General features: G+C 43.0%; 1 protein-coding gene across 1 annotated transcript in view; it reads left to right on the top strand.

Annotated features, from left to right (window-relative positions):
* SH2D4B (SH2 domain containing 4B) overlaps positions 1-14,045 on the top strand; it is a 123,735-nt gene that overhangs the window by 69,670 nt on the left and 40,020 nt on the right. The window contains exon 5 of the mRNA XM_066348650.1: positions 10,810-11,026. Within this exon, the coding sequence (XP_066204747.1) occupies positions 10,810-11,026 (217 nt within the window). The remainder of the gene's footprint in view (positions 1-10,809; positions 11,027-14,045) is intronic.

A 14,045-nucleotide genomic window follows, 5' to 3' on the forward strand; every position in this document is an offset into this window, starting at 1 on the left:
AATTGTTTTATTCTAGATTCATATTTTTCTTTGAGGCATTTTGTGTGTTTTTTACTTCATTTCTTATCTCTTTGTCATTTTCCCCCAGCTCTGGCTTCCCATTCTATGTAGTTTTTGTTCCACTGATCATAATAGAATTTTCATTTTTTCACTGTATTTTTTCAAATTTATTTTATTTTTTTTAAATCATCTCATATTAGTGTTATTAACAAGACCACTCTCAAATGCCATTAAGGAAAAAGAAATCAAATATCATGGATACAAAAGACAGAGATGTAGCTCAGATAGATGATGAAAAATCTAGAAAAAAATTTCAATTGTTTGGAAATCTTGGAGCTAAATGACAGAGAATTAAAATTGAAGTCCTAAAAATAATCTGGGAAATACAAGAAAGCACAGAAAGGCAATTTAGAGAGCTCAAAAAAACAATTCAATGAACAAAAAGAATAGATCACCAAGGAAATTGAAACTATGTAAAGGAATCAAACAGAGATAAGAAAAACTCAATACATGAACTGAGAAATGAGGTAACAAGCTTAGCTAATAGAACAGGCCAGATAGAAGAGAGAATTAGTGACATAGAAGATAGGCAACTAGAGACACTACAGAGAGAAGAAGAGAGAGACTCATGAATTAAAAAAAAAATTAGAATGCCCTACAGGAATTGTCTGACTCCATCAGAAAGAGCAACATAAGAAGAATGGGTATATCAGAAGGAGAAGAGAGAGAAATGGAATGGAGAACATATTCAAACAAATAATAGACGAGAACTTCCCAAGCCTGTGGAAAGAATTATAGCCTCAAATCCAAGAAGCAAACAGAACACTGAGTTACCTTAACCCAAACAGACCGACTCCAAGACACATCATAATGAAATTATCACAAAACAATGACAAAGATAAAATCCTCAAGGCAGCCAGGGAAAAGAAAAATACAACATAGAAAGGAAGGCCCATTAAGCTATCATTATATTTCTCAGCAGAAATTCTAAAGCCAGAAAAGAGTGGACCCCAATATTCAAAGTCCTGAAAGAGAGGAACTTCCAGACAAGAATACTATACCCATCAAAGCTATCCTTCAAATATGAAGGGGAAATAAAAACATTCACAGATATAGAGAAGATGAGGGAATTTATCACCAGAAAACCCCCACTTTAGGAAATGCGAAAGGGGGTTATCCGATCAGATACAAAGAACAAAACAAAACAAATTCACAAGTAAAAGCTCCAACAAGATCACTATAAAAACAAGATTAGTCTGTCCTGTAGTGGCACAGTGGGTAAAAGTGTCGACCTGGAATGCTGAGTTCGCTGGTTCAAAACCCCAGGCTTACCTGGTCAAGGCACATATGGGAGTTGATGCTTTCTGCTCCTCCTCACCCTTCTCTCTCTCTGTCTCCTCTTTCTCTAAAAAAAATAAAATAAAATAAAAAAATGAATACACAAAATCTAAAAAGAAAAAAAAAAGGATCTACCAGAAGACATTTAAAAAAATTAAAAACAAGATTAATCTGTGACAACAAAAACAAAAAAAGGGGAGAGGACAAAGATTAGCAGTAGCAAAGGAGGATGGAGTGCAGAAGCACTCATGAGATAATGTACTACAATGAATATGATATGTATCCTTTTTATTACCTAATGGTAACCACCCTTGAGAAAACCACTACAGAAACACATGGCTTAAAAATAGAAGAAACAGGAAAGAAGTATGGAATACAACCAAACAAAACTAAATGACAGAAAACAAAAGAGAAAAACCAAACAAGATACAGAGCTATCAGAAAGCAATATATAAAATGGCAAATGGAAACCCTCAAGTTTCAATAATTACATTAAATGTAAATGGACTGAACTCATCAATAAAAAGACACAGAGTAGCAGAGTGGATCAGAAAAGAAAATCGAACTGTATGCTGCCTTCAAGAAACACATCTAAGCTACAAGGATAAAAACAAATTCAAAGTGAAAGGTTGGAAAATGATTGTCCAAGCAAATAATAGCCAAAGAAAAGCAGGTGTAGCCATACTCATATCTAACAATGCTGACTACAAGACAGCAAAGCTAATCAGAAACAAAGATGGTCATTTCATAATGATAAAGGGGACATTGTATCAAGAAGACATAACACTTCTTAATATATGTGCACCAAAACAGGGAGCACCAAAATATATAAGGCATCTACTAACTGATCTAAAAATACAAATCAACAAAAATACAATCCTACTTGGAGATCTCAATACACCATTGATGACTTTAGATCATTCATCCAAACAGAAAATCAATAAAGAAATATCGGCCTTAAGTGAAAAACAAGAACAAACAGACATAATAGACATCTACAGGACATTTCATCCTAAAATGTCAGAGTATACCTTTTTCTCCAGTGTATATGGCACATTCTCAAGAATAGACCATATGCTGGGCCACAAAACTAACATCAACAAATTCAGAAAAATTGAAGTTATACCCAGCATATTCTCTGACCATAGAGCTTTGAAACTAGAATTCAACTGAAAAAAAAGTAAAGAAACCCACAAAAATGTGGAAATTAAATAACATACTTCTAAAAAGTGAGTGGGTCAAAGAAGAAATAAAAGCAGAGATCAAAAGATACATTCAGACAAACGAAAATGACAATACAACATATCAAAATCTCTGGGATGCAGTGAAATAGAGAACAGAAAAACTATAGAAAAAAATCAATAAAATAGGAGCTGGTTCTTTGAAAAGATCAACAAAATGGACAAACTCCTTGCAAGACTCACTAAGGAAAAAAGAGAAAGGACTCATATGAACAACATCCAAAATGAAAGAGAAGAAATTACCACAGATATCATAGATATACAAAGAATTATTGTAGAATACCATGAAAAACTATATGCCACCAAATTTAACAATCTAGAAGAAATGGATAAATTCCTAGAACAATACAATCTTCCTAGACTGAGTCATGAAAAAGTAGATAGACTAAACAGACCCATAAACAGGGAGGAAATAGAAACAATTATCAAGAACCTTTCAAAAAATAAAAGTCCAGGGCCAGGTGGCTACACTAGTGAATTTTATCAAACATTCAAAGAAGACTTGGTTCCTATTCTACTCAAAGTCTTCCAAAAAATTGAAGAAGCTATATTTTCAAATACATTTTATGAGGCCAATGTAACGCTTATACCAAAACCTGGCAAGGACAACACAAAAAAAGAAAACTACAGACCAATATCTCTAATGAATAGATGCTAAAATTCTAAAAAAAAACCCAAAAAGCCTAAACAATTAAAATACTAGCAAATTGAATACAACAACACATTAAAAAAAATAATTCATCACGATCAAGTGTGATTCATCCCAGAATCACAAGGATGATACAACATATGTAAAACAGTTAACATAATACACCATATCAACAAAACCAAAAACAAAAACCATATGATCCTATCAATAAATGCAGAAAAGTCATTTGATAAAATACAATATCCTTTTATGTTTAAAATGGGTATGGGCCCTGGCCGGTTGGCTCAGCGGTAGAGCGTCAGCCTGGCGTGCGGGGGACCCGGGTTCGATTCCTGGCCAGGGCACATAGGAGAAGGGACCATTTGCTTCTCCACCACCCACCCCCTCCTTCCTCTCTGTCTCTCTCTTCTCCTCCCGCAGCCAAGGCTCCATTGGAGCAAAGATTGCCCGGGCGCTGGGGATGGCTCCTTGGCCTCTGCCCCAGGCACTAGAGTGGCTCTGGTCGCGGCAGAGCGACACCCCGGAAGGGCAGAGCATCGCCCCCTGGTGGGCAGAGCATCGCCCCTGGTGGGCGTGCCGGGTGGATCCTGGTCGGGCGCATGCAGGAGTCTGTCTGACTGTCTCTCCCCGTTTCCAGCTTCAGAAAGAAAAAAATAAAAAAATAAAATGGGTATGGAAGGAAAATATCTCAATATAATAAAGGCCATTTATGACAAACCATCAGCTAACATCATATTAAATGGCATAAAACTGAGGACTTTTCCTCTAAAATCAGGAATAAGACAAAGCTGCCCACTCTCTCCACTCTTATTCAATGTAGTGCTGGAAGTTCTAGCCCAGAGCAATCAGACAAGAGAAAGAAATAAAAGGCATTCATATTGGAAAAGAAGAAGTAAAGGTTTCACTTTTTGCAGATCCTGTATATAGAAAACCCCAAAGACTCCACAAAAAGACTATTAGAAACAATAAGTCAATACAGTAAGGTCACAGGATACAAAATTAATATACAGAAGTCTATTGCCTTCCTATATGCCAACAATGAAACTTCAGAAAATGAACTCAAAAAAATAATCCCTTTTACAGTTGCAACAACAACAACAACAAAAACCTAGGAATAAACATAACAAAAAATATAAAGGACCTATATAATGAAAACTACAAAGCATTGTTAAGGGAAATTTAAAAAGATACAATGAAATGGAAAACTATTCCTTGTTCTTGCATAGGAAGAATAAATATAGTCAAAATGACCATATTACCCAAAGCAATATACACATTTAATGCAATTCCCATCAAAATTCCAATGTCATTTTTTAAAGAAATGGAACAAAAAATCATCAGGTTTATATGGAACTATAAAAAACCCTGAATAACCAAAGTAATCCTAAGGAAAAAGAACAAATCTGGGGGCATTACAATACTAGACTTCAAATTATATTATAAAGCCACGATAATCAAAACAGCATGGTATTGTAAGAAAAATAGACACTCAGACCAATGGAATAGAGTAGCCCAGATATAAAACCACATATATATGATCAAATCATCTTTGATAAAGGAGCCAAAAACATACAATGGAGAAAAGAAAGCCTCTTCAACAAATGGTGCTGGGAAAACTGGAAAGCCTTATGCAAAAGAATGAAACTCAACTACAGTTTGTCCCCTTGTACCAAAATTAATTCAAAATGGATCAAAGGCCTAAATGTAAGACCTGAAACAATAAATTACATAGACAAAAACATAGGTACTAAACTCATGGACCTTGGCCATGGAGAATATTTTATGAATTTGACTCCAAAGGCAAGGGAAGTGAAGGCAAAGATAAATGAATGGGGCTACTTCAGACCAGAAGCTTTTGCACAGCAAAAGAAACTGACAACAAAACAAATAGACAGCCAACTAAATGGGAGATGATATTTTCAAACAATAGCACAGATAAGGGCCCAATATCCAAAATATATAAAGAACTCACAAAACTCAACAACAAACAAGCAAACAATCCAATGAAAAAATGGGAAGAAGACATGAACAGACACTTCGCCCAGAAAGAAATACAAATGGCCAACAGATATATGAAAAGATGCTCATCTTCATTAGCTATTAGAGAAATGCAAATGAAAACTACAATGAGATACCACCTGTTAGATTAGCTATTATCAACAAGACAGGTGTCGGAGAGGCTGTGGAGAAAAAGGAACCCTCATCCACTGTTGGTGGGAATGTAAAGTAGTACAATCATTATGGAAGAAAGTATGGTGGTTCCTCAAAAAATTAAGAATAGAACTACCCTATGACCCAGCAATCCCTCTACTCAGTAGAGTCTACTGGATATATACCCCCAATACTCAAAAACATTGGTACGTAAAGACACATACAGCCCCATGTTTATTGCAGCATTGTTCACAGTGGCCACGACATGGAAACAACCAAAGAGCCCTTCAATAGATGATTGGATAAAGAAGATGTGGCACATATACACTATGGAATACTACTCAGCCATAAGAAATGATGACATCGGATCATTTACAACAACTTGGATGGACCTTGATAACATTATACTGAATGAAATAAGTCAATCAGAAAAAACTAAGAACTGTTTGATTCCATACATAGGTGGGACACAAAATTGAGACTCATGGACATAGCTAAGAGTATGGTGGTTACCAGGGGGAGAGGAAGGAGAGGGAGGGGGTAGGTGGAGGGGAGGGGCACAAAGACAATCAAATAGAAGGTGACAGAAGACAATTTGACTTTGGGTGATGGGTATACAACATAATCAAATGTCAAAATGATCTGGAGATGTTTTCTCTGAATTTATGTACCCTAATATAATTGATCAATGTCACCCTTTTAAAAATATTTGTCTAAATAAAATTTAAAAAGAATTAACTCCCCATTCCTCCCTTCCTCAGCCCTGGCACTGTCCATGCCACTTTCTGCTCTATGAATTTAACTGCTCCAAGTCCAATAAAGGGAATAGAAGCAGAGTTGTGCAATATTCGTCCTTTGTGTACTGGCTTATTTGTGTAATATAATGTCCTGAGGGTCACCCATGTTGTAGTACGGGTCAGAATTTTCTTCCTTTTCAGGGTGATGCACAGGATTCCATTGGACGTGTATACCGTGCTTTATCTGTCCATCCAACGATGGCCCTTTTGTTTCCCCTTTTTGGCTATCGTGAGCAGTGCTGCTGTGAACATGGGGGTACACATATTTTTTTTTAAATCCCTGCCTTCAGTTCCTATGGGTGCACATCCAGAGTAGAATTGCTGGATCACATGATATTCGTATGTTTAATTTTTTATGGAACTGCTCTACTGTTTTCCACCGCAGCTGTTTCTGTTGTCATCCCCACCAACAATACCCAAGGGCTCTAATTTCTCCACACCCTTGCTAACACTTGTGACTTTCTGTTTTTTTGTATTAAAAATATGTTTTATAGTAGCCATTTTGATGGCCGCGAGGTGGTACCTCATGGTGGCTGGTGTGCTTTTTTCACATCTGAACTTAGCCTTCCCTCTGAGGTCTTGTGTTTTCATGCCCTCTCAGTCATCCTATGGCATTTAGGTGAGACAAGGCTTACTCTCCTGGTAAGAGGTGGAGAAAGGAGACACTGGAACCCACCTCAGAAGGGAACGGTCACACCCCCCTCTGTTCTTCGTGCAAAGTAGACCCTGGCAGTGCCTGCTGGGCACCTGTAGAGAGTCACGTTGAACCAGAGTGTGGGCTGCGAGAGGCAGCAGGTGCCTTGGTTTGAGCGCTCACTCCGCAGTGGGTCCTCTGGGGCATGAGGACAGCCCTGATACTCGCTGACTCATGGCAAAGCTGCCATGGCTGCTCCTAGCATAGCTCCTAGTGTTAGTTTTGGCTGTTTTCACTGGGTTAGATGACTATTCCATGAATTCTGGTTTTCCATAGCAGGTTCATGGGATACAGTTTAAACCCATCCCTGATTCTGAGAAGGAAGGAAACAATTTTTTAAGATTCTGAGTGTAATTTAAGGGAAGCTATTTATAATTGTAGCAGGACAGATTCCATGGGATGTGCCAACAAGGGTGCCCCCTCCTGGACTGGCCAAGAACTGTTTGTGCCTCCATTTTGGACACAGCAATGCCAGGGCTAATGAGAATGAAGATTTTAGTTAACTTACCATGGTGCTAACTGATTCTAAGTAGTTTATTTATTAGCTCTCTTAATCTTCATAAGAACTCGATGAAATAGTGCCTATTATTATCTTCATTTTACTCCTGAGGAAATGGCAGCCCAGGGTGATTAAGTAACTTGTTCAATGTCACACAGCCAGTGAATGGTGATGGAATTGAACCTGGGCAGCCTGGCTGCAGACATTGGGAGATATGAAAAGAGGGTCAGGTATAGATGCCTGATTTAATGAGATATTGCTTTTCCAAAGCACTTCCTAGTTCATAGTGCTAGATGTTTCCTTTAATCTTCATAAGAACTCAGTGAGGCAGACATTCATGCCATTCTTATTAGACAGATGGAAACTGAGGCCTAGAGACATCCAGAGACTTTCTTAGGAAAGCTGTGTGTAATGTCAGTGAGGATGAGGAGAAAAGGGAACCCCAGTGCACTGCTGGGGGGAATGCAGATAGGTTTAACCACTATAGAAAAAAACAGTATTAAAAAAACCCAAACTAGCTCATGGTCCAGTGATTTCCTGGTTATGTATCCAAAGGAAATGAAAATAGGACATTGAAGAGACATCTGTACTCCCATGTTCATTGAAGCATTAGTCACAATAGCCAAAATATGAAAACGACCTGAGTGTCCAACAGTGGATGAATGGACAGAGAAGATGTGGAAGACACACGCACACATGCACACACACACACGCAGACACACAGACACACAACAATGCAATATTCAGCACGAGAAAGAAGGAAATCTTGTCATTTGTGACAATATGGTTGGACCTTGAGGTCATTATGCTAAGTGAGATGAATCAGACAGAGAAAGACAAATACTGTATGTTCTCATGTACATAAAATAGCCCATCTCACAGAAACAGAGAGTAGAATGATGGTTCTGAGAGGCTGGAGGAGGTGATAGAGGAACTGGGATGTTAGTCAAAGGGCATAAACTTGCAGTTGAAAGATAAATACGTTTGGGAGGTCCGATGCACAGCACAGTGATTAGAGTCAACAATACTGTATTGTATACTTGAAAGTTACTAAGAGACTGGATTTTAAATGTTCTCATCACCAAAATGGAATGATAATTATTTGATGTGATGGAAGTGTTAACTAATGATATGGTGGCAGTCATTAAAATATGTAAATGTAGCAAGCCAACACACTGTACACCTTAAACTTACACAATGCTATATGTCAACTAGATCTCAAAAAGGAAAAAAAAAAAGACTATATGGAGAGAGAGAGAGAGAGAGAGAGAGAAAATAAAAAGAAAGCTGTCTGACCCCATAGCAATCCCCTTTCCATAATCTGAGCTGGGTGGCAGGCTGGCTTTGCCAAGGTCCTGTGCAAGCAGCACCTCGTGCCCTCCATGCTGCCTGGCATTTCTGAGCTGAGCCGGGTGCCCGCACATAGCAGTTGGTCTTGGTCAGTGAACACGGTTGCCCAGAGGAGAGTTTGCAGAAGGGGTGGGAGGTGGGGCACGTGGTGGGCCTCGCCAGGTGAGTGCTGCCGCCCCTGGACTCTGACAGTCCTGACATGGCCCTGCTTCCATCATGCTAGAGACATGTGTTTGTCCTGTTTCCCCAGAGAGGCTCGAGCACTTTGAGGAAGGGGCTGGCTCGTGTGCTCTCTCTCCAGCACAGGTGCAGCCCCAGTGAAACAATAGGTAATTAAACAGTCACCCAAGCCTGTGTATTGCCTGCTGATCAATATGTAGGTGTTCCAGGCACTGGAATACAGCAATGAATAGACCAAAGAAAATTCCCACCTGCCCTCACTGAACCCCCAGACCACGGAGCCTCTGCATGTGACCCTCACTTCCATAATCACCAGCCAGGGGCACAGACTTCACGCTGCCTTTCTTGGTTCTGGGGATGTATATTTCTAGAAGAGGTTGGCAATTTGGAATTAGAAGTGCTGTATTTCAGGAACAAGGTTATTGACCTTGGAGCCCCTGAGTGCTGACAGAACACAGTTCTCTGACATTGGTAGGTTGTAGGTGCTCACTGCACGTGTACTGATAGGAGTCAGAATAGACATATAGGGGTAAGATTTTACTGCAGAAGGGGAAGGGGACCTGCTTGGGCCATGGCTCACTGGTCATGAATAATGAGAAGAAGACAACTGGCTTCAGGAGTTCTCTACAAAACGATGGGATTTTAGAGGCAGATAGGAGCCCAACAAGATGCAGTCAGACTACAAAATAGTTGGTTTTAAGGGTAGACCTTGCCTCCAACAGGTTTTGTTGCCTCGCTTGGCATTTCCCCAGTCTCAGGACACCCTTTTGGGTTTTAGAAGCAGTAATGTGCAGGTGTCTTTCCAGGGCCACCTGGCTGAGACAAGACCCTGTCTTGAGGAACAGAAAAAGCTGGAAGGCTGAGGAGGGGGCATCTTAGAGTTTTGTAATCTGTGGAGTGACAGAGCTATCAAAGAATCCTCACCCCCCCAACCTCCAGTGCACTCACCTGAGAGCTGTCAAACCCACAGGGAGCTAATGAGATAGGGCCCAGAATCGAGAACCAGGGTTTCTTTCCAGCACTCATCCTGGTAGCAGAAAGGATGTTTCCTGGTCTGGTTTGGCCACTGACCCAGCTGGGCAAGTCACTGTCTTTCCTTGGGCCTCCCTTTCACTGTCTTTCCTTGGGCCTCCCTTTCCACATGACTAACGTTAGGAGGTTGGATTGGGTGGCCTTAAATATTCTTTGGGTTTTGTGGGAAAGAGCAGGGGCTCTGGTGTCAGATACACCTGGTTTTAAGTTGAAGACAGCTTGCAAGGTGGGGGTCCGTGCATGGGTCTTAGAACCAGACATGCACGGGCTCCAGTCCAGGCTCTGCCCATCATTAGCTATCTAATTCTGGGCAAGTTAACTACCCTCCTGGAGGCTGTGTTTCTGATGCAGATTGGTGGTGTGCCGTCTCATGGGTGGTGGGGGAAGTGTCTACCATGAGATATTGCAGAGAGAGCACGCAGCCCAGGGCTGGGCACAGAGCAAGCCTACAGTGAATGTGGGCGATGACAGTGGTGTTTGGAGACACTGACCGCTATGAATAGCACCCCTGAAGCTGTGTGGGGTAGGCACAGGGTGTGAGAAGCTGCTCTGAGCAGGGCACTCCCAGGAAGGAATATGAATGGAGATGCAAATTTCCACCCCAAGTTTTCTTGCTCATTCTGGGGCAGGGCCACAGGAATGGCCTGATGACCCTAAGCTGTTATGAATGTTTTATCCCCACAGGGAGAGGCTAGTTCGGGGCTGCTGGTTGGGGCTGGGCTTGGCCTACCTCTCACCTGGGCTCTGCTGAGCCCGTGTAGGGGACTCCAGTGCATCCTGGGACGGTGAGTGAGGCCCCAGGCCCCTGGCCCAGTCCTGGCCTGCTCAGTGTGTGGCTGGGCTGTGGCTCTAGGAAGACGTGCTGTCTCCCTTTCCAGTGCGCCGAGCCAAAGCTGCGGACGAGGAGAGAAGACGCCGAGCCCAGCGCGCCCGGGACGAGTACCGGCGCCTTTCGCTCCGCGCCGTCCAGAAGGGCACCGTTGCTGGCCTTAGCTTTATGTTCCGAGAGCTTGGCCAGAGCCATGAGCAGGAAGCCAGACTCTACCACCACTTCCCGGGCCCCGGCCCACCGCTACCGCTTGCAGTGCCTGGCAGGTGGGTCTGGGTGGGGTTGGGGACTCTGCATGGGGAGGTCTGGCTGGGGACAGGCCTTGGATGGGGGCACGGGGCACCTGGGACCCAGTTCTCATTCAGCCTCCAAGTTGCTGTGAGACTTAGGGCTAGTCATTTCCCTTCTGTGGGCCTTAGTGTCCCAGTCTGTATAATGGGGCAGGAGGGGTAGGGGAGGGCATTTCTAATAATTCTGGAATTCTGGGAATCTTAACCTTTTTGGGGTCTTCGATTCCTTTGAGAATCTAAAGGGAGCTGTGTACCCTCTTCCCTTCAAAATGTGCATATATCAATACCCAAAAGTGTTTACATATAATTTCAAACTCTTAAAGGTCCATAGATCCCTGGTTAAGAACTTGTAATGTAAGACCTCAAATAGATTACCTATGGCCCAGTGGCCTGGACACCAGGGCTGGCTGTCATCTGTAACCGCAGGCAGCGCTGGTGCATCCTGGGCTCTGATAGCAGGTTTGTGGGTGAGGTGGTGGGTTGCAGGAGGCTCACACACACTGGTGTCACTGCAGGCTCTCAGCAAGGGTACTCAGGTGACTGCCTGTGATTGCCAGGACCAAGAATAAAGTGGTTGCCTGGCACCTCTCCACCTTCTGCCTGTGCCCACCTGTGGCCAGCCCAAAGATGTGTGCCCCATCATTGCTGAGCAACCGCCCCCCCAGGGAGGGCTCAGAGGCTGGGCGGTGAGTGCCTGCTGGCATCCCAAATCATCCTAACACACAGAAGAGTCCATTCACCCCCAGGTCGAAGAGGGCTGTCTGAGCTTTGCTTTAATTGGGATTTAGGATTAGTCATACCCCACTTCACCTTCTCCCTGTGCTGTAGGGAGAGTTGACAATGTCTAAATTTCTTCTTTACTTTCCTTCTTCATTTTTCCCTTCCTTGTCATTTATGTGATTCACAAACCAGAAGGTTTAAAAAGATACATAGAGAAAAGACCGACTCCCATCCTTGGCCTCTTTCCCCAAGGGAAGCACTGTCCTTAGTTTATGTATTTGCAGAGTCCCTTTTTGTCATTGCTAACATCAAAAGTCACATCCATTCTCTTCACTTCTGCATAGAAGTTTGCATATTCCACACAGGTTTCTGCAATGTGATTTCCCCCCATTTATTTTTAGATCTTTTCATATCAACTATTAACTATTTATTTGTATTTAGTTTTTTTTTTTATAGTTGCATAGTATTCTACTGCAAGGATGCTGCAGTTCACTTATATAAAAAAAATTTATTAATAAGATTGGTGTTGTGCCTGACCAGGTGGTGGGGCAGTGGATGTAGAATCAGACTGGGACACGGAGGACCCAGGTTCGAGACCCCGAGGTTGCCAGTTTGAGCGCGGGCGTATCCAGCTTGAGCGCGGGCTTATCCAGCTTGAGCACGTACTCACCAGCTTGAACACAGGGTCACTTGCTTGAGTGTGGGATCATGGACATGACCCCATGGCCACTGGCTTGAGCCCAAGGTCACTGGCTTGTGTAAGGGGTCACTTGCTCTGCTGTAGCCCCCTGGTCAAAGCACATATGAGAAAGCAATCAATGAACAACTAAGGTGCCGCAATGAAGAATTGATGCTTCTATCTCTCTCCCTTCCTGTCTGTCCCTCTCTCTGACTCTCTCTCTCTCTGTCTCTGTAAAAAAAAGAAAAATAATGATAAGATTGGTATTGTTTGAAATCTTTGGTCATTACCAACAGTGCTCTTAATGAATAACCTGTAGACATTAATTTTATACACATGCAACTATTTTTTGCAAGAGAGGTCCCTCAGATGAAGATCACTGGCTGAAGGGCTGTGTCCACTCACAGGACTGATGTTTGTCTCAACTCGCTTTTCCCGGGGTGGGGGAACCAGTGACCCTCTCATCCTTCGGCCTTGCCGACAACCTGCTGACAAACTTTCGTTTTGTGTGTGATGTAATATTTCAGTGAAAATTTTAAATCGTAGTTCTGATTTATGAGTGAGATGAAGTATTTGTGGTTTAAGGACCACGGTATTCCCGCACCTGTCTGCTCCCTCCTCTGCCATTATTTTGTTGTGCTGTTCTTCTCCTCATCCCCCATTTCTAGGAATTCTTTAAATATCAGGGAGGAGGACCCTTTTGCTTGTCATAAACACTTTTTTCTCCTGTGTGTCATTTATCTTTCGGTTTTTGTCATAAAATTTTCTGTCATGCAAGAATTCTTGATTTTTATGAGGTCAGATGTATTTTGGAGACATAGAAAAGCTTCTCTTTTTTGGCAGTTTTCCAGGAAAATGAAAATTTGTCATTTTGAAGGAAACAGGTGATTAGTCTTTCAGGCCCACATGATGGAGCTGCCTGGACCGTGGTGCCCCCTGACGCGGGCGACCCCACAGTGAGCCACCACAGAGGACCAGCAGCCACGCGGATGGAGCGGCAGCCCCGGGTGCCTGGGGAGGCCATGCATGTGCCTCCCTTCTGTGACAGCCCTGGGGACAGGTCCCCATGGCCTCCCTGCCTCAGCTCTGCAGCACGGGCACTGGCCAGCATGCCCTGGTCTGACTGTGCTGAGGGGCAGACACACGCTGTGGCTGGGAGGGAGTTCCAGGTGCAGGAGCCAGGCTACAGGCCAGGTGGCTTCTCTGAGCACCATCCTAGCATTTATATTCTAGTGAGTCAGATTCCCTGCTTAGAAACAGAGGGCAGGAGTGAACAACTTTTTTTGCTGTTATTTATAACCTCCTCTTGCCTTCTAAGGAAAATGAGTCCCAGAAACCAGAGGAGTGTTTCCCTTTGAGCAGTTGCGTGCTGGGGAATGCAGGTTTGGAGGAGGAGGGGGAGGCAGGGCTGCAGCTGCCTAATGGAGAGGAAAGGCCCCCGAGGCAGCTGAGAGGGTCACCTCAAAACGCGAAGTGCAGTGCGGGGCAGTAGGAGCAAAGCTGGCAGGGAGAGCGGAGGGCCTGGGGAAGCAGCAGAGAGCAACTGCGCTGCTGGAGGCTTTAAGCCACGCAGTGGAACTGGAACCTCGCCTGCTG

This window comes from Saccopteryx leptura, chromosome 9, assembly GCF_036850995.1.
Source record: "Saccopteryx leptura isolate mSacLep1 chromosome 9, mSacLep1_pri_phased_curated, whole genome shotgun sequence".
Taxonomy (NCBI): Eukaryota; Metazoa; Chordata; class Mammalia; order Chiroptera; family Emballonuridae; genus Saccopteryx; species Saccopteryx leptura.